Here is a 20142-nt window from a genome sequence, read left to right as displayed (position 1 = left end):
GTTTCAGAGAGAACACTCAGCCATCAGCGGGCCCCAACTATGTGATGCAGACGTTTGAGAAACCCCGTGAATGTGATGTGTGTGGCAAGCTCCTCAGGTATGTTGACAGCAGAATTTGGCTTCTTTGTGTGTCAGGTACAGTGTCATTGATTTAAATGTTTAATATTGATATATATTGACTCAAAAGTATCACTATACATCTATCTATCAATTAATAATAAAATTAGTTATTATGTATGTCTCTTGATAAAGAAATTCCTATGTAGATCTGCAATTTATCAACAGAGTTGATATCTGTTTAAAACTCTAAAGACTTGCCGAGGAGTTTGAAACTTTTATCAACGAGTGTTGATGTATTTGATATCAAAAGACACAAGGGTGAGATTCTATTTATCATTCTTACAAATGTTTGTGTTTGTAGACACTAATAAGCAGTGTCTTCAGTGTAAAAAGTATTGCGAGAGCAGCCTCAGTATCAGAGCCATTAGTGATGTCATGTGATTGTGACATCATGGTAACTAATGACATCACAATGGTCTGCAAAGCATGGTGATGCAATATCTTTGGGTGCCAGCTTTGGATGATAAATAGAGGTTATCACGCGAGTGTGTTTGGGGATGGTAAATATCCTGCATTAGGAATAAACATTGTATTTAACGAGCCTTGGCGAGCTAAATACATAGTGTTTATTCCGAATGCAGGATATTTACCATCCCCAAACACACAAGCGTGATAACCTCTTTATCATATAATGTCATTCTTTAATTCTGTGTTTCAAAATCGCTTTCCCTCTCTCACAAACATTACCGAAACATTGCGAGTTTTCCTGGAATGCGCGCATTAATATTTATTATGTCACAGGGTAAGTGATGTGTCAGTCGGATAGTGACAGTAGCCAGTATAGTTCCAACTAAAATCTGTTTCTTATACAGTGGCGAAGCAACATATACGCAAAACAACAGTTGTTTTAAATTACCTTTCGCGGCAATCCATCGGTCTATTCGCTAGAGTAACTGCCCTTTGTCAAAGGGAAACTACTCTAAACCTAGTCTATGAGACGTGACGGCCACAGTCAGATGTTGTTGACAGTCGCTCTGTTCTGTCATAACGTTAAGAAGTGTAGTCAGATGTACACACGGCTACAAAACGAAACAAGGTAACAATTCAAACATATTTCGGCCAAATACAACTATTTTAATTTGGGGAGAAGGTTTCAAGCCGCAGAGGTCTACAAGCACAGATATGGCTACTGATCCCGCTTGGCTCGGCCTCGTGCCCTCGCAAAATTGTTTCGAAATTTATATCTCCAAAGTTGCCAAAACTTATAAAATGCCTTAGCTACGTCACAGTTAGACACTGATTTTCAGTATGTTAGACTGTTTTTTTGATAATGATAGCAATTATCCCTGTAGTTTATCCAGATTCCCGATCGCCGAATGACGAGGGCGATGCCATGTTTGTTTATAAACAGTGAAAGTAGTCCTACTTCACCTTTGATATTTGCATCTCTATCCGCATATGACCCCAACGGATATCGTTTTTATCCGTTGGCTTTATCCTGTTGAGAAACCTACCCATTATATGATAAAACAGGAATATCGCTGATTGAAGCATTAAAAATAATTCACTCAATCATGCATTTCTCTTTTTATTCACAGGGGAGTCTTCTTCCAAGGCTATATTTGTCAAGGTGAGATTATAAGTCAAACATTTACCATTTAAAACATAACAGAAAGGGTTTATCAAAATGCAAGTTTTGAAAATATAGCACAGAAAGACAATGTTTAATCATCTAAATACATGAGCTCATTCAGACTATAACCTGGCTGAATGTGTACCCTGATTTTTAGCCTGGACCATTCTTTATTATGTACAAGGTGGATGGGTTGCTAGTGTTAAAGCGTTCACTCGTCACGCTGAAGGCCCAGGTTCAATTCCCCACCCAGGTACAGTGTGGGAAGCCATTTTTTGGTGCTCTGACGTGTTATTGCTGGAATATTGCTGAAAACACAACAAAATACATACCACTTGCTGCTGTGTATAATATCTGCAATAAGTGAGACGTAAAACAACATCCCCTCACTCATATTTTGCCAAGCTACTTCCATGGAGTTGTACAGTTACCCATGCTTCTTGTATTCCAGACACAAAGAAAGCTGTGCATAAAGAATGCATAGGCAAGAAACCTGATATTAAACGTAAGTCTTATTCTCATTTGACAATATCTATAGTTCAATATTTCACATGATAATTTTCACATATTTCAAGGGTGGGGCCTTGTGCTTTTAGCTCCTAAATTTGAAAAAAAAAGACCCACATTGTCAAATACAACGGGGCTTTTTAACATTGTGCTGTATAGGCATACCTCTGGAATATTTTAATATTTCACATAAAAGGCCCATGTCCGAAAATTCCTAGGGTGATCCCTGCTAGTGCAAACCTTTGCATCATTTCCAGTAGATTGACGTGTTTCTATATGAACTACTGTTAGCCTTTTTCCTGAACCAAAAGAATTTTGGCTCACCTCAGGCTTTGGAATAATGGTGTAAGTTGAAGACTGAATTAGTGTAATAACAGTATTACTAATAGAAAATATAAGCAAAAATAGTGTTTATTGTGTCCGTGTTTCAGCTTTGTCACCGAGACCGCCCAGACCATCACCGCAAGGTAATCCATGATCATTTGCTCTCTGTGGATTATGGTAGTGTTGGATATGGAGGCATGAGTGGGAGAAAGGGATTACATCCTTGCTGTGTGCTAAATACAGCCTGTTCACTCATTCTCCAGCATTCAAAATTCCTTGTAGTAGAGTGCTGATGACACAGTAATAATCATGAAAACACTGTTAACTTGAGTTCTTGTGGTCGGAAGTGCAAATTTAGAAATCATTGCTTTTTCTATAAATGTACCTTGTGATGATGTATATTATAGGATGTCAGTGTTAAATGTTCTCTGGTCAGAGTAAACTGTTTTAATAAATATTAATAATGAATATACAAACATGCTTAATACACAGTATGGTGTATAAAATAAACCTAGAGAACATGAACTGGATGTTATCAATCTCAATAAGTAGGAAGGAAGCAGACTATTCGGTTACAACTGCTTGCTGCTATTGTCTGCCTTTATGTTGATAGACATTCCCTGGGGATGACGATGAATCAAAAGAATTCTTGTTGCTACACTCTAAAAATGTATGGGGCGGTCGGGTAGCCTAGTGGTTAAAGCATTCGCTCGTCACGCCGAAGACCCAGGTTCGAATCTCGACATGGGTACAATGTGTGAAGCCCATTTCTGGTGTACCCCGCCGTGATATTGCAGGAATATTGCTAAAAGCGGCGCAAAACCAAACTCACTCACTCACTGACTAAACAGCTTTGCGCGTGCCCTATGGCACACTTCAAAACAAGTACATCTCTGTTAGGGCTGGGACGGGTAACTCGGGTACTCGGGTCGGGTGGGTACTAAGTAGTCACGTGATTATATTGTTAAATGGCAACACTTATCTAGAACATTATGGTTACACTATAAGTGACAAATGTTCACATTTCTTTACAACTATGACCACATTCCTTCTTGACTTTATATGTTTGCATAAAGATAAAACTTCAGTCAACTTCAGTGTATGCATGACGAGATCATTTTATACCTGTATCAAAATAAATTTTGACAGGAGTACTGTCAAACTATTCCCACATGTTTTACCTATCTCTTGGGGCCTACAGCAGGTACCCGGGTAGGGTCGGTGATAGGGGGGTGGGTACCCGGGTAGTAAATTTGGACTTATCCCACCCCTAATTTCTGTCCCTATTCTCACAGGAGTCACCAAAGCTCGAACCAACACCGCCTACACGGGAACGCCGCCTCCTAATGGGCACCGACCACTCACCTTCAAGATGGGAGAGACAATCGATGTTGTCGACCAATCAGATAAAACATGGTGGAAGGTTCGTACTCACTTCTTTGAGATAGAAGACAATCTTATGATTACATTCTTTGAGAAATGGATACCATATAGATTATTTTTCACTCAATCTTATTCCGGAGATGGGTTGCTGTGCATCATAAGTCCTAAGTACCCCATGTATGTAAGAGCTGACATGTCAGGGATCAAATGTTAAGGGGTCACTGATTCTATTTCTGGAATCAACAGATTTGAGCGATTTCTCCAAGTTAAACCATGTTATAGTTTTATGTAATTTCTCTCTAATTACGCAAAAAGCATGTTCAGAATGGCCAGTGAATTCCTGGCATAATGGTTGGAGTATAGTGATGTCATCATAATGGTTTAAGTACAGTGATGTTATCATAATGGTTTAAGTACAGTGATATCATAATGGTTTAAGTACAGTGATGTTATCATAATGGTTTAAGTACAATGCTATTATCATAATGGTTTAAGTACAGTGTCATCTTAATGGTTTAAGTACAATGATGTCATCATAATGGTTTAAATACAGCGATGTTATAATGGTTTAAGTACAGTGATGTCATCTTAATGGTTTAAGTACAGTGATGTCATAATGGTTTAAATACAGGGATTTCATCATAATGGTTAAGGTATAGTTACAATGTGTAAACTTTCTGATAGTGTGAATGCGCTGAGTGTCTGTGATATAACTTCATTTTGGTGACGGAACTATGTAACAACATTCACTGACTCTCACACTTGTCCCTTCAGGGTCGTCATCAGGGTCAGGAGGGCTTCTTCCCTGCAAGCTATGTACAAGTATCTCGGATCGCAGTAAGTGGGCGCAGTGTCTGCACTTTCAACAAGAGGTCTGAAGCCCCTAATTATAGGGGACACTTGTTGTGGCTGGGACCTTGGGTGTTTTAAGGGGACAGTCATTGTGTCAGAGGGCACGGCTGGTATAACAAGGGTGCATTCATTGTGTTGGGGGGAGGGGGTTTGGGTGGTGAAAGGGGGACAGACTCTCCTTGTCGGCTGATCAGCAGGTTTGGGACTGGCTCCTCGATTCAGTCTTGCCCTTGTTCTATGAATGGGACTATGAATGGCATTTTTACTTGTGGTTGTAAACTGTCATGTTTTTCAGTGATCTTTCCTGATTAGCATTTTCATACATTCAGGTTTAATCTTTCAGAAAATTAGCAAGGAAGATCAGGTAATTCATGGTTATAATACACTGGGAAGTTGCATTACTATTCCTACACAGACTAATGACTTGGTTTTACGTGATCATTCTGACAATTGTTTCAGTTTGTAAACAATACTAACCACTCTCTTGAGTGTAAAATGTGGAGCTAAACAACTTCAGTGGCAGAGATATTAATGATGTCATTTGTTTGACGTCATGGTAACCGATGACGTCACAGGGGTCTGAAAAGCATTGTATTTCAATTTCAGTGTGGCAATATCTCCTGTGGAAGCAAGTTTGGGATGATAAACGTTCTTTACAGACTAAATCTCACTCTGTTTTGACTTTCCCTATTTTCAAATACAGATATTGTCCAGTATACTAATAACATGTATGAGACATATTACAGTGTATGAGTATCTCTAAACACTACTTATAAAGCAGCAAAATTGGCTTCCAAGGGAGATGTTGCTTGGGTGATATAATGCGATCCTTTAGGAGATATCGCTACAGTGGAATTGCAACACAGTGGTTTGCAGATCATTGTGACGTCACTGAATTTTATGTTTGGAATAGTTCTTTTGTACTACATCTATAAATAATTTGCTTAATTAATTGCATTTCTAGGATTCTTGTTGTGCCCTATCATTCCCAGTATGATCTTGAATTTGCTTTGTAAGATTTAAAGATATTTGTATGGAATGAAACCACATTTCCAATTCCTGCCATTTGACAATTTCACAATTTGAAGTATACAGTTTCTGGTCCTTTCCACGTTAAAGTGATATGTAAAGAACTATAAATCCCCCAAGATCAAGTAGCATGCAACCGAGAGCCCCAAAGTAGTTAAGTAGAATTGGGATGTATCAAATTGTGATTTGGTGTTGAGTAATCTTTATGTTGATATTTTGGCAAGCCATGTGAAACCTTGATAGCTGATATTTAATCTGCTTACCCATCTCAGCTTCTGTACAGACTAAACATTAGTAGAAAGTACTGGTATGGTAGAAAAAAGAAACTGCACACTATGCAATTATAGAATATGAAAAAACTTTGTGCCTTATTAATCAAGGTGGTATGATTGCTAGGTGTGGATACTTCAGTGGGGATATCAGTACTAGCAAATGATAAGCCAACTGTGGTTAAATGGAGTGTGGAAAATTATGTCTTTGTCAGGTTATAACACTAAGTATTTCTCTGGTGTTTGTTTGTCTTTCAGGCTAACTCCTATCTCTTGGTTACTACTGGGATAAATTGATATTCAATACATATATATAAAAAAACTAGTGTTCTGTGTGTTCAGTTAAAACTTGGTTTGGACAAGTTTGGTTGGGGTCATTTTTGTAATATGGGTAAATGTTGTTTTGATGAAGGTGATGGAAAGTACTCACATTTCTCAAGTGATTTCTAGTTTGCATTGGGTTAGGTAATAACTGAATTTTGTCACCTTGATATAGGCTATGATTGATTAAATCAGCAGAAAGGTGACAGATGCCTAACTCTGTTATCGTTAAATTATGGTTTTCAGCAACCTAGTCTTGCCGTAAGAAGCAACTAATGGGATCAGGTGCTCAAGCTCGCTAACTTGGTTGATAGTTGATCCCGTATATTGATGCTCATGATATCAATCACTGGATTGTCTGGTCCAGACTTAACTATTTACAGACCACAGTCATATAGCTGGAGTATGTAGAATGTTACCCAATGTCTTTGATTCTTGCATGCCAGACCTACATTTGTTCGAATACAAGGTGCCATAACATTCCTGAAAGCGATGAAAAGCAATACTTTATGGTAAAAAGTCCTTTTATTTACCCTTGGAATACAGTTTTGAGAATACTGAAAGTGGTTGTATCTTATGTCAATGGAACAGGTGAGCTACAGAGCCTTTTATTCAGTTGTGTCCCGGTACTGGGTGTTGTACTCTGTTGTAACATGCTGTCACCATGTAAACTCATAAGAAAGTGGAACTGAACTGCCCACAACTCCTGCAGTGATGTACAGTGTACCATAAAGTGATTTTACTCCATTGATGTTGAGATGTTGTTTCCCCGACAGCTACCTCAGTATGAGAACCCTGTCCCCAGAGTGGTCTCCCACCAGGCCAGGGTGGTGCGGGAATTCAGCAATGGTCCCCCACAGCGCCACTTCTTCGTGTGTCCGTGGTACGAAGGACTGGACTACCTCATTGTTGGCTCTGCTGTTGTCTAGTGAACAGTTAGCTTGGGTTTCAAACTGACACTGCCAGGCTGACAACACACCATTCACCATTCATTCAATAAATTAGCATTCAAAATCACCTTTTCCCTACTGACCAAATAATGTTAGGGATCATGACTATATTGGGGTTTATTTTTTTTAAATTGTATTCTCAGTCTTCCCTACTAATAAATATCCCCAAACATAACCATGATGCCTTATTCTCTCTCTCAGTAATTCACCCCAAAGTCACTGAAATGGCTCAGATTATGTTTGGACACCTGAACATATTTCTTTTGAAGAATAATCAGTGTGTGTTATTAAATGTCAGTTTGAAACTCTTGTGTGTTGGTGTGTAGCATTAACCACAACATTTTGTTTTTCTTCAGGATGAGAGTTTTAGTTTGTATGGCATGGATCGCCCCTTCTGTTCCTCCCAGAGATTGTGTTTCCTATGTTGGAATGCTAGAATGCTGTGAATAATAGTATCCTGGGTTCAGAAATATCGTCAGAGTCATTGATACTTGTTTCATCCAGTGAATGTTGTCTGTGTTCAGTTGACAGAAAGAATGCCATTCTTCTTTTGTAATTTATTTTCACTGAACATTGCTGAATAATACCTAGTGTGACGCTCCGCAAACAGGGAAACCCATTTGTCTGGAAACCCTGCCCTTGAGACAATCACTCTGTAACTTCTACTCATACCCAAATAAGTCCACGGCCTGAGTCTAGTAATATTCTGTTCGGTCACTTCCACTTAAAACTAACTTCTACTTAAAATGATGTTTGGGTCCATGTTTGGACGAGTAGACTCAAAAGTTTTTGGCACAGATGGCTGAAAATCACAAGGACATTGTAGCGTCTGGATTAAACAGGATTCAATGTAACAGCCTATTCATTCCGAGAGGCAGTCATGTACAATGATACTGTGAACATACTCAAGATGTCTGAAACTGCAAATGGATATTTCTGAACCGAGGATAAAAAACAGCTTACATTCAACTTCTAACATGTAAACTATTTTGTTTGTATTTTGATTGTGTGTATTTCAGCGGAAAGACTCGTACTTGGACGTGACGTTTCCCAATAGGTCCTCCAACCCACAGCTATCAGACACACCTTCCTCACCACCATCTGGCAACTCAACACATTCCTATGTTAATGTCACTGAACTCAAAGAAAAACCATGGTAGGTTGCACCTCCACCGGAACTAGCACATCGCACTTTAGTGTTGCAAGATGCCAAGCTGCTAAGACAATCCCAAACAATCAAAATACAATGCCTACAGTCCAGGAAATACAAATTTTCTATACGTCAGAGAAATACATTCTAATATTACAGTGCCTGAAACATCAGGGTAATTCTTTTAAAGATATACTACGAGAAACCTATGATTTTCGGTTCGAATCCTGGTTCGCCCAAATTATGTTTCTAGGTTTGTCAGCACCATACCCATGCTCAGCATCACTTCCGGCTTTCTTCCCACATTAAGCTGACACGCCGTGATATAACTGGAATACTGTTAAAAGCAGAGTCAAACTCAACTCACTCACTCACTCTTTTTTTACAATGCCTAAATTATGTCGGGGGCACACTTTCTGATATTGCAGCCTAAAATATGTGAGGGTAATATTTTCTAAAATATAAAACAAAAAATCTGAAACATAAGCTACAGCACGGACTACTTAAATGTGCACAAATATTCTGAAGGTTTCTTATGTATGATATGTATGATACAGAATGGTAATTAAAGTCACAATAAAATCAATGATAGGTTACATGAAAACTCAACAGTTGGTATGAAGTCACATTTCATCATCAGAAGGACCAACAAATTCAAACAAAACATAGTAAACTTTAGTCCAAGCAACTTACAATGGCCAGACCCCTTGTGTAAATAAAATCAGAATTTACATTTTACTGTTCACGTTCATATCAAAATATGGGGCGGTGACGTCACACTGAAGACCCAGGTTCGATTCCCCACTTGCGTACGTTGTGTGAAGCCGATTTGTGGTGTCCCCCGCCATGATGTTGCTTGAATATTGCGAAAAACAGTAATCACCCACTCACTCCCCATATCAAAATACACATCTTCCTTATATACATAGGTTTTTTTATTACAAAAAAACCCCAACTCAATCATAGGAGAAAGTATGACACTGCACAGGTATTTCAGGGAGTTAGTGCATCTCGACTCCCGTATGACGATACTGGTGTTTGTTGCTAAGTCACGCACCAGTCTCCGACCTATGTTGGCTCTGTGTCGGCAAACGTCTTTGGGGATCTGGACAAGACTGCATGTGTCATGACTCAAATTTCAAAAGGAAGCAAACTGGAGAAAACAGTTCTATTTTTGTGGACTTGTCTTGAGAGTGTTTTACTAACTGATAATAATCTCGGTGTTTTCTTCTGTTGGAATGATATTTTTTCCACACTGTTATCCCATAGTGAGTGTGTATATATACTTTTGGCATGCTTAATTGTTGATTATAACCACATCCTGCATGATGGAGTATAACAGAAATTACTTTAAGTCATGAACAATCATCTCATAAATGCCAAATGGTTTGTCTTTTATTAATCCATTATGTGTACCCCCTGTGAAGATCCAGGGTAGAATAGGTCTTCAGCAACCCATGCTTGTCGTAAGAGATGACCAAATGGAGAGAGTGGTCAGGCTCAGTGACTGATAGCATGTTATCATACCCCGATGGCGTGGTCCACATCACTGGATTGTCTGGTCCAAACTCCTTACCAGCCGCCGGAATATTGCTGAATGCAGCGTTAAACAACGCCACACACACAGCTGTTGGCTGACACTCAGTGTGTCATTATTCTGTGATGGCTTTGACCAATGCTCATTCCATCAAGCACTAGCTTACCTTCTCCACTGTCTCAGTCAGTGTTACAGGCTGAGATGGTGTCCAGTTCCCCATATTGTTTACAAAGGGTTTACTTGAGGATTAGACCGCCTCCGTGGTCTAGTGGTAGAGCATCATACCAAAAGACGTTAAAAGATGGTACTTGTTGTTACCCTGTCTGGTGCTCGGCATTAAGGGGCTAAAACAAGGACTGGTCGGCTCGGAGTCAGTATACTGTGTCCGAGTGGGGTATTTATGTTAAACTGCGGCATGGTATCTCAGTGGGCTAGCACAATAAATCGGCATCAGTCCGGACTAGTACAAGCAGCCACACACACACGTGCATGCACATCGCTATATAAGTGCAATAATCTTGGACGCGACGTTAAACCCAATTTCACCTCACCTCACCTCACTTGAGGATTATTATTTATCCCTAATAGCATTAAACAATGTTCATGCTTTCGACCTCCAGTGCAATCGGTCCAATCATTTATGAGTAACGTGATTTAAATGGAATATAGCTGACTGAGGCATAAAACAACATTCATTTACTCCTAAGTCACTAGTGTTTCTATGTCAAGGGGTCTATGTGCATGTGGACTGCATGTGAGTAATTGTGTGTAGGTACGTGGATGAGATGGACCGAGATGCAGCGCAGGCCATGCTTGACCAGTGTCCAGATGGAACCTTCCTCATCCGCAAGTCCATCAGCAGAATACGCTTGGGAGCGTACTCTCTCAGTATTAAGTAAGTGTCACCTAACTGTACTCCATTTGTTGGTAGTATGTTTAGAAGTATGTTGTATTATCAGATTATGAAGAATTGTTTAACATGTTAAATCTTCTATGTGCAAATCAGGTCGGAATAGATGTGATTGTAGCTAGAACTATCCACAGTAGGTTACAATGTGCAGTGTGCTAATTGTGTGTCATTGTACCCTGATGGTGTGGATTGTTGCTCATGCCATCAGCCACTGGTTTGCCTGGCCAAGACTTGAATAAGTTCAGGCTGCAGAGATATGTCTTTAATATTGCTAACTGTAATACATTTGACCAACCAGGACAAAAGGGACCTTATGGGTGCTAAGATACAATTGTGCTGTGCGATCATAAAGACGTTTGACGTCAACTTGTTTCAGTGAAGATGGATATGTGTGACGTCATGTGTCTGTGTAATAAATGTGAATTGTATTTTTATGTTCCGAAGATGCTGAAGTTTTGAGATATAATGAAAAGTCAAAATGTGATTTTTCAGTCACAAGGTGTCGTCTCATCCCTGTCATCTTGTGGGAGGTCACATCTATTGACCTTCACGTTATTCCCACAGTGTAGGGAGTATGGACACTAATACTTCTCTCCCCTGTCAGGTACGCCAATGCAGTGAGGCACATCAAGGTGAACCAGAATGCTGAATCCAAGTTCTTCTTGGCAGAGGGGCGCTACTTCGATTCTGTCCCGGTGAGTTCCTTTGTGTGCCACAAATATCGCATCCCTTTCTCTTCACTATTTAGCCGACAGTTCAGTGGTTAGTATGTTGTGGGTAACTCCGAAGAAGTCTGTCACTTTAGGCCACTTTTCTCTGGTCAAGTTCTAGTAAAATGTCTTTCCATCTAGTAAGCTAAGATTATGAGAGCCCATATGTACAGAGTAAACTCTACTGAAGTAAGGTGAGGTGAGTAGTTTTTCACATATTAGTGAGAACCACTTGAACAGTATGTTGATTCTGTCCATCTCTTGTGCCTCCAGAGACTCGTTGCACACTACCAACAGAATTCGTTGCGGGACAGCTTCCCCGATGTCAACACAACACTCAGAATACCCATCCGGAATGTCAACAGTGAAGGAGGTACGTCCATTTGGTAGTCTCTGGTCTGGACCTTGTAGATGGAGCCAGCACACTTGGTCACTTCATATAGCCTTCAGCTCATTCATTTGGTCCCCGTGAAGATAAGGGTTAAAACTGGTCTTCAGGAACCTATGCTTGTCAAAAGAGACGACTATGCATGTCAGATGCATGTCGTATCACAATTTCATAGATTGATGCTCATCATGTCAATCACTGGATTGTCTGGTCCAGACTTGGATTATTTACAGAATATAGCTGGAATATTGCTGATTGCAGCATTAAACAACAAACAAATAAATCATTCATTTGGATTGATGTTCACTAAACAGACAGACCATATTGCGTAGACATTAGTTAGGAAAGCACTCAAAACACAACCGTCAGACTTTCCCTACTTTGTGGCTGAAATATAGTTTCTTATAACTTTCAACTTATTCTGAATGCACTTTGTGTGATGCAGTGCATTTGGGCAAATCATTTTTTGGTTAAACACAGTGCAGTTGCTAGCCTCAGTTTTGAATAAACTATTGAGTATTTCCTTCTGCCTTGACTGGACCAGAGAGTCCCTGCAGAACTGTTAGTACTATAGCAGGTGATCCCAATGAAATGAAATTTACTGCCATAGAATTTTGAGGTTTAAATATATAAATCGTAACAAGTGCAGATTCATTTTATGGCTTTAGGAGCATATTTCTTCAATTTGGCTTGTTGCCTCCATATTAGATACACCAACAGGTATGGCTGACAGGTATCCAGTATACTGTATATATGTATATCATGTTGTGAGATATTGGGACATGCCTACTATACAAGGTATCTGTTGCTCAGGTGGGACTCCATACGCATGCCGTGTCTGTGAGTTGCTGATGGTTATCATCTTGTGGGAATCAGGGGAGGGGATTGGGTCCCCACTATCTTTGTACTAGAAACCAGGGGAGACAATGTGTAACCTGCCTTATAGTGTGCCATCGAAGCCTGATAACGTGGAGGGTTGCTCATGCTGGCAGCCTCAAGGTTGTCAGGCATCTAGTTGATATAGGCTGCCTGGACTTAGATGTGATACTGCTGACTGTGACTTTGAACAACACTTATGAGAACTAACTGTGCATATTAGTCTTAGAATTAGTCTTCAGCAACCCATGCTTGCTGTAAGAGGCAGCCAAAAGGATCAGGTGGTCAGGCTTAGATAGATGCTCATGATGTCAATCATTGGATTGACTGTTCCAGACCTTCATCATGTAGCTGGAATATTACTGAGTGCAGCATTAAATAACAAACTAACTATGGGGATCATATGGTTACCTGCCTGGTGTCATCATACCCCAAGCGTGTGGCTTATTACTTATACTTATATTATACTTAATCTATAAATTTGCTTGTCATGGATGGGACCTATGCTCCATGTGACACATGGGACCTATGCCCAATGTGACATGTGGGATCTATGCTCAAAGTGACACTTGGGAGCTATTCTCAAAGTAACATGTGAGATCTATGCTCAAAGTGACACGACGGGATCTGTGCTCAATGTGACACGTGGGATCTATGCTCAATATGACACGTGGGATCTATGCTCAAAGTGACACTTGGGAGCTATGCTCAAAGTAACGTGGGATCTATGCTCAAAGTGCCATGTGGGATCTATGCTCACTGTGACATGATGGGATCTATGCTCAATATGACACGTGGGATCTGTGCTCAAAGTGACACTTGGGAGCTATGCTCAAAGTAACGTGGGATCTATGCTCAAAGTGACATGTTGGATCTATGCTCAAAGTGACAAATGGGATCTATGCTCAAATGACACTTTGGAGCTATGCTCAAAGTAACATGTGAGATCTATGCTCAAAGTGACACATGGGATCTTTGCTCAATGTGACACGTGGGATCTATGCTCAATATGACACATGGGATCTATGCTCAAAGTGACACTTAGGAGCTATGCTCAAAGTAACGTGGGATCTATGCTCAAAGTGACACGTTGGATCTATGCTCAAAGTGACACATGGGATCTATGCTCAAATGACACTTTGGAGCTATGCTCAAAGTAACATGTGAGATCTATGCTCAAAGTGCCACATGGGATTTATGCTTAATGTGACACTTGGGATCTATGCTCAATATGACACGTGGGATCTATGCTTAATGTGACACGTAGGAACTAAGCTCAAAGTGACACATGGGATCTGTGCTCAAAGTGACACATGGGATCTGTGCTCAAAGTGACACATGGGATCTATGCTCAACGTGACAAAATGGGATCTATGCTCAATATGACACATGGGATCTATGCTCAAAGTGACACAAAGGGATCTGTGCTCAATGTGACACGTGGGATCTATGCTCAATATGACACATGGGATCTATGCTCAAAGTGACACAAAGGGATCTGTGCTCAATGTGACACGTGGGATCTATGCTCAAAATGACATGTGGGATCTATGCTCAAAGTGACACGTGGGATCTATGCTCAAAGTGACACATGGGATCTGTGCTCAAAGTGACACGTTGGATCTATGCTCAAAGTGACACATGGGATCTATGCTCAAAGTGACACAAGGGATCTATGCTCAATGTGACAAGTGGGATCTATAGTCACAGGGCCACGTTTGTTAAACTGGTTGACCTGGCTGATTGTCATTGAATACATCACAGTCTAGATTATTGCCCCTATAAACCATTGATCATCTGGCCCTGAACTGATTACTGCTGACTGCCATTATATAGTTGTAATATTGCTGACAGCTGCCTTGAACATATTCACTTGCTCGGTAATGCAACTACACAACCTACTGACACCAAGATCAAGTATTTGGTATCACCTTTCCTATACAAACCACCCTAACAAAAACCTAATACAAGTAATACCTTGCACCATGATAGATATCGTCTGAATCATAACTAAATGAGACGTTTGGCTGTTTTAGCAATAAAAAAGCAATCAGGAGTTTTCAGCCAGGGACATTTGAAAATGATCATAAAATATGTTCTTTATGTAAGAAAACATGTCAGAATTTAACAGTAAATTATATAATGATATCTAAACATACGAAGGGTGATTTATCGGAAGTACTAGTGTGTTGTTGTTTTGCTAACACATTCATGGTAATGTACAGTGCTGTGCAGTGAGAAGGGGCAGGTTATATTAATATTGCAAAGAATTGTTCTCATGAAAATTTAGATAAATGTCAGTTTTGTGATGTACTCAACAAGTATGACTTGAAACCCACCCACATCTAATTTATGAATTTAATAATACATTTGCAAATATGTCTTTCAGCAAATACCCGAATTCTAGGCTACGCTATTGCCGTGTACGACTATGCAGCTACATCGACCACACAAGTGAGCTTGAAGTCTAACGACCGGATTGCAGTCATCAGCAAGAACGGCAGTGACAAGGGGTGGTGGAAGGGGCAGAACTTACGGTCACTCAAGGTGAGGACAAGGCGCACATAATAATCTGCTGGCATCTAAGCCTACGATATGATACGGTTTACAGTCTACCACATCTATGTCTATTTAACATCCTAAACTGGGATGTGTTGCAAGCCAAGATTGGCTTAGAGTAAGCAATTTAATCGCTCACCACAGGACTGCAACAGCTCGATGTGCTTCCAAAATGGCCATGTTTTGATAGCAATTTTGGTTTGAGAACGAAGCAACCTCAGACAGGGATTGGTGCTATTGCAAGTGGCTGAAAATTAGCACTCCATTGTAAGGCAAATCGCTGTACATCGCTTGCAACCGATTGGCTGTTTGCAACACACCCCTGGCTACACGAGATAATGCTACAATGAGTTTACATCACAATGCTCTTCAGACCACTGTGATGTCATTGGCTACCATCATGTCACAATCAACTGACATCACTAGGCTCTCTCCAAATTTGTGATCCTTGCAAGTTAGATTCAAGTTGTTTAAACAGCATTACATGCGTCTGCTAAGTTAGTTTTTATGATGGTTGTCTTACAGTTAATAATAATAATATCTTTAGTGCATTATTCCATGCTCAAGGCTCACAAACACTATGAAAGAGTTAATCTTGAAAGGTGATCAGGAACAGAGGAGTTTTCAGGCGAGGCTTTAAGAGTGAAAAGCTTGGAGACTGTCTCAATTGTAGAGGGAGATTATTGCACTATTGGCCGCAATGAAAAGGAAGAACTGATGGCCAATGTCCACAAATTACCTCGAGACAATGCCTCAAATTCACACCTAGCTCTAATTACAATGTGAAGACGTGATTGCTATGCTCCAGTATACACTTTTCAAATGTCGTACAGCTATCTTTTTCTAATGCCAACCACCGCCTTCCATTGATGTAGCTGTTACTATTTTTGTGTTTTGATTCCTAATTATTATCTTTTGATTATTTTTCAGATTGGTTACTTCCCCTTGGCATATGTTGCAGACGACGACGAATAATCGTAACCATAGCAACAGATTTTAATGTTATTTCAAATATGTACAGCTTCATATGGTGCAAAGTTTCCCTAAAGGGGGAAAAGACTTATTTTTTGTGACAGACTGCACATTCATCGCTCATGTTTTGATCGGACTCAACAGACTTTCTGCTCTACTGAGACAAGTGTGATAATGGAGGAAGCAGTCACAGCTCTTACTTAAAACATACCTGTGTCCATTCAGCTTTGCTCAAGTTGTAGTTAAGTCCTATATGTTTATTCACACTTGTATATGGGATGTTTGATAAGTATGTATGTATGTTTTATCAATTGGTTTACAAAACATTTGGCCTGAAATTCAGTGTTGGTGGTCGAAAAAGAAACATACAATTTCAAGATTAGTACTGCTGTTAATGAATGTAAAACAAAGAAGTTTTGACATGGCAAGATACTAAAAGATAATTGATTGTTTTGGGTTTTTTATATACATTTTCATATGTATAAGTCACCATTTCTTATGAATTTTGGTGATAAGATCTTTGTTTCCATTTTACCTAACTGTGAAACAAGTAATTTTTCTTTTCTAAATTCAAGTGTGTGTTGTTCTTTTTTCGTTTGATCTCGTAAACCAAATATAAAAGCTATAAGGACTAAGCAACATCTGTTAAATAGAACATCACTCTATCAATTATTCAGATAAAAACAATATCTGTTTGCATTAAACACAATTAAGGCGACCTTGAGGTTTGCTCCTGTAGTGCTGGACCTAGGGAACCCCTCACTCTCAAATAGATACATTAGAGTTATGTCCCCTTGACTTTCAGTGGTTAATGTTTGTGGACAATGTGTATTGAAATATCCATGGTTAAATTGTATCCATTCTGTTAGTTTTACGAACAAACGATGGTGTGTCATGACTAAATGGCATCAGCATGTAGGCTATGTGTAGCGAGTCCACTCATCTCTACACCATACTTACAGTATTATGTAGCCTGCTTAGTTTGTCCTGGCAGAGATGAAGATGTACACAGTTCATGAGTCTGCTGTTTCATCCTGTAGATAGCTCCTTCTCCTCCGTTTTATATCATTGGTGTTGGTATGTGTAACACTTTGTTTTACACTGAGAAGCATGTATGCACAGCCTTGAATACTGTAATGAACAAGTCCTCATCCTGGTGGTCATTATGAGTTATACGTGTATATATCCATGTCAGCTTCAGAGTGTGTGCTTAACTTCAGCCTTTAAGCAATGTGATAAAACAGATCTGTCCCTGGCTAGGGGATTTGTGTTGATAACACCCGGCTCCATCATGTATCATAGATTGGGTGGAGTATTTCACCATGTTTGAACACTTATTATAGTCATAGATGCCTATTTTGCTATGAAATTATTTTACAGCAGTACTAGTGGTTCTGCTAAACTGCTCATGTCCAACATCTATTTACTTAGGGGTGGTTCCTGGGTGTTCTTAGCACTGTGGCTCTAAGAACTTCTTGGTAATGATTTGATTCAGAGCTGGGATGACTTCATGGATGTGAGGCCCTTGGTATTTCAGTCAGCAGTTATTGTGGTAGTCGTTCTGGGATTCGTTGCTTTCTCAGCAGTTATTGTGGCTGGAGATCTGTACTTGGATTCCTGGGCAATACAGGGCCATAGTTGCCACATGCATCAGGACAGGTCAATTGGGGATTGCGTGGTCACAATGGTTCCGGAGTAGGAGTACATTTTAAATGTGTGATCCAGAAAGATCAACTTTCAGTCACAACCTGGCTGTAGGTGACCACTGTTGACCATTTGTTTATCTGGTCCAGACTTGATATGTCTGCTAACTATGGAGACTTTTTTTCCCTCACTCACACAGTAACAGCACAAACTGACAAGGATGCCATAACATGGATATAACACAGACCAGTGACTGCAGTGTACCCCTACTGGTCAGACTTAGTTAGGTGGCTTACAATAAGCCTGTGTGCTGGCCTGGACTCTGCTTCTCAAAGACAGTTTTAGCTCCTCAATGAATAATTAGTTCAAGGTATTTCTCAAGCCATTTTGAGGACAGTAACAGGGCTCTGCAAACAAACAGCCAAGGGAGATTTTTTTCATGGGGAGTAGTCCCTTGTATGGGACCCAGTGTTGCAGATTAATTCAATGACTGCTTTAGCGATCATTCCTGTTCCTACAATAATCGTCAGAGCTCTGATCACTTGGTTAAAGGTTCACATGACATAAACAGTGCTAAGATCACTCTGAGCACTTTACTGAGGAAATATACAGTTAATTTATGTTGCATGTTAAATGTTGATGGGGTTTAATATTTTTATCAACCATCAGTTATTCAATGCAAATTCGTGTACAGATATTCTTGAACTGAGGTTTATATGAAGTTGTATATAGTTGTGTAAGATTAATCATAATATGTTGTAATAACTAACCATTAGGACCACCACCAGAGGGCCAACGTTGTCACGTTTATCCAACATGTAGAATATTGTTTGTTTCAACATCTTATTCCCATAAAATAGCTGGTCATTTATCATAGGGGTAGCATGGTCGGAGTGAATCGTGAAGGGCCGTAACAAAGTACATATTTGGAGCTAGACATTATCAGAAATATAGAAAAAACGCTTGCTGTTATGTGATTGGTAATGTTTGTTTAATGTTCATCATTTTTTATGTCATCTTGGAAAGGGTCATAAAAAATGGACAAACAAAAAATAACATTTACATCTTTGTTTTCTTGACAATCATGAATGAATCGATCGCTTCGCAAGCCCCTATCATTAATGATCAGTCTGAGAGCAATACAATGTTTCTGACTTGTGTTTCTAATCAGCATGAGGTGAATGATTTAGCTGCTTCTGTCTTATTGTTTCCCAACAGATCTTCGATGGCAGTCTTAGGAAGGTCGAGTAGAAGTCTGCGATGGTATCAGTAGATGTAGAAGTTATTTCTTTTGCAGTGATGCGATAATACAGGGGGCTAGATTCTCTTAACTGTTGTGATAAAACTAAGGTATGATTTCTGTAAGAGAAATAGTATTTTATAGGTATTCAGATTTTAAAATAAATTATATACCGGTACTTTACAAAATGATTTATGTATATAAAAGTGTAAATATGAAACAAAATTTCATCTGGTGGTTCTGTTGTGCACTGAAAACAGTGACATTCAAGCAGAAGATTGAATCATGAATATCAACTTCACAACCTCACTGAAATCAGATCTTAGCGCTCAATGCCACTACACCGAGCGAGCACTAAGATCTGATTTTAGTGAGATTGATTACTTAATAGATGTGAAAGAAATATTGGTTTACAGTCCTTTAAGACACATTTAGCTTATTTTCAGCTTGCGATGAATTAATGTTCATGATATTGTTTTTCATATCGCTGACATTATCTTGCTAACTCAATCTAATTACAATGTGAAACACTTATACTTATTTATGTTTTTATCATTCATATTTGGGTTTTTGCTTGAAAGTATTATAAACTTGGTTTGTGGTTAAGATAAAGGACCAAATATTAAACACGTCAATAACACTTTGTTATGCCAGGATCTGCTGATGATGGGTTTGAATCCCAGGTTGCTCTGAACGATCCTTGGTGTGCCAGTCACTTACCAGGGCCCTGTTCCACAATGCGTTCTTAGCGCTAAGATGACCGTAGCGCCCATGGTTGAACATAGACTTACGGTAGTCATAATGCTAAGATCGCTTTGTGGAATGGGC

At 39.5% G+C, this 20142-nt stretch overlaps 1 protein-coding gene across 1 annotated transcript in view; it reads left to right on the top strand.

Moving 5' to 3' along the window:
- LOC139459805 (proto-oncogene vav-like) overlaps positions 1-19481 on the top strand; it is a 66405-nt gene extending 46924 nt beyond the window's left edge. The window contains exons 21-33 of the mRNA XM_071241491.1: positions 8-97; positions 1659-1690; positions 2145-2198; positions 2632-2667; positions 3820-3947; positions 4682-4744; positions 8348-8484; positions 10788-10910; positions 11530-11620; positions 11909-12008; positions 12837-12863; positions 15289-15446; positions 16389-19481. Of these exons, the coding sequence (XP_071097592.1) occupies positions 8-97; positions 1659-1690; positions 2145-2198; positions 2632-2667; positions 3820-3947; positions 4682-4744; positions 8348-8484; positions 10788-10910; positions 11530-11620; positions 11909-12008; positions 12837-12863; positions 15289-15446; positions 16389-16433 (1084 nt within the window). The 3' untranslated portion in view covers positions 16434-19481. The remainder of the gene's footprint in view (positions 1-7; positions 98-1658; positions 1691-2144; positions 2199-2631; positions 2668-3819; positions 3948-4681; positions 4745-8347; positions 8485-10787; positions 10911-11529; positions 11621-11908; positions 12009-12836; positions 12864-15288; positions 15447-16388) is intronic.
- Positions 19482-20142: the final 661 nt, after the last annotated feature.

The sequence above is a fragment of the Haliotis cracherodii genome, unplaced genomic scaffold, assembly GCF_022045235.1.
Source record: "Haliotis cracherodii isolate W230 unplaced genomic scaffold, xgHalCrac1.p SCAF_13, whole genome shotgun sequence".
NCBI lineage: Eukaryota > Metazoa > Mollusca > Gastropoda > Lepetellida > Haliotidae > Haliotis > Haliotis cracherodii.
This window is presented reverse-complemented; position numbering and strand designations above follow the sequence as displayed.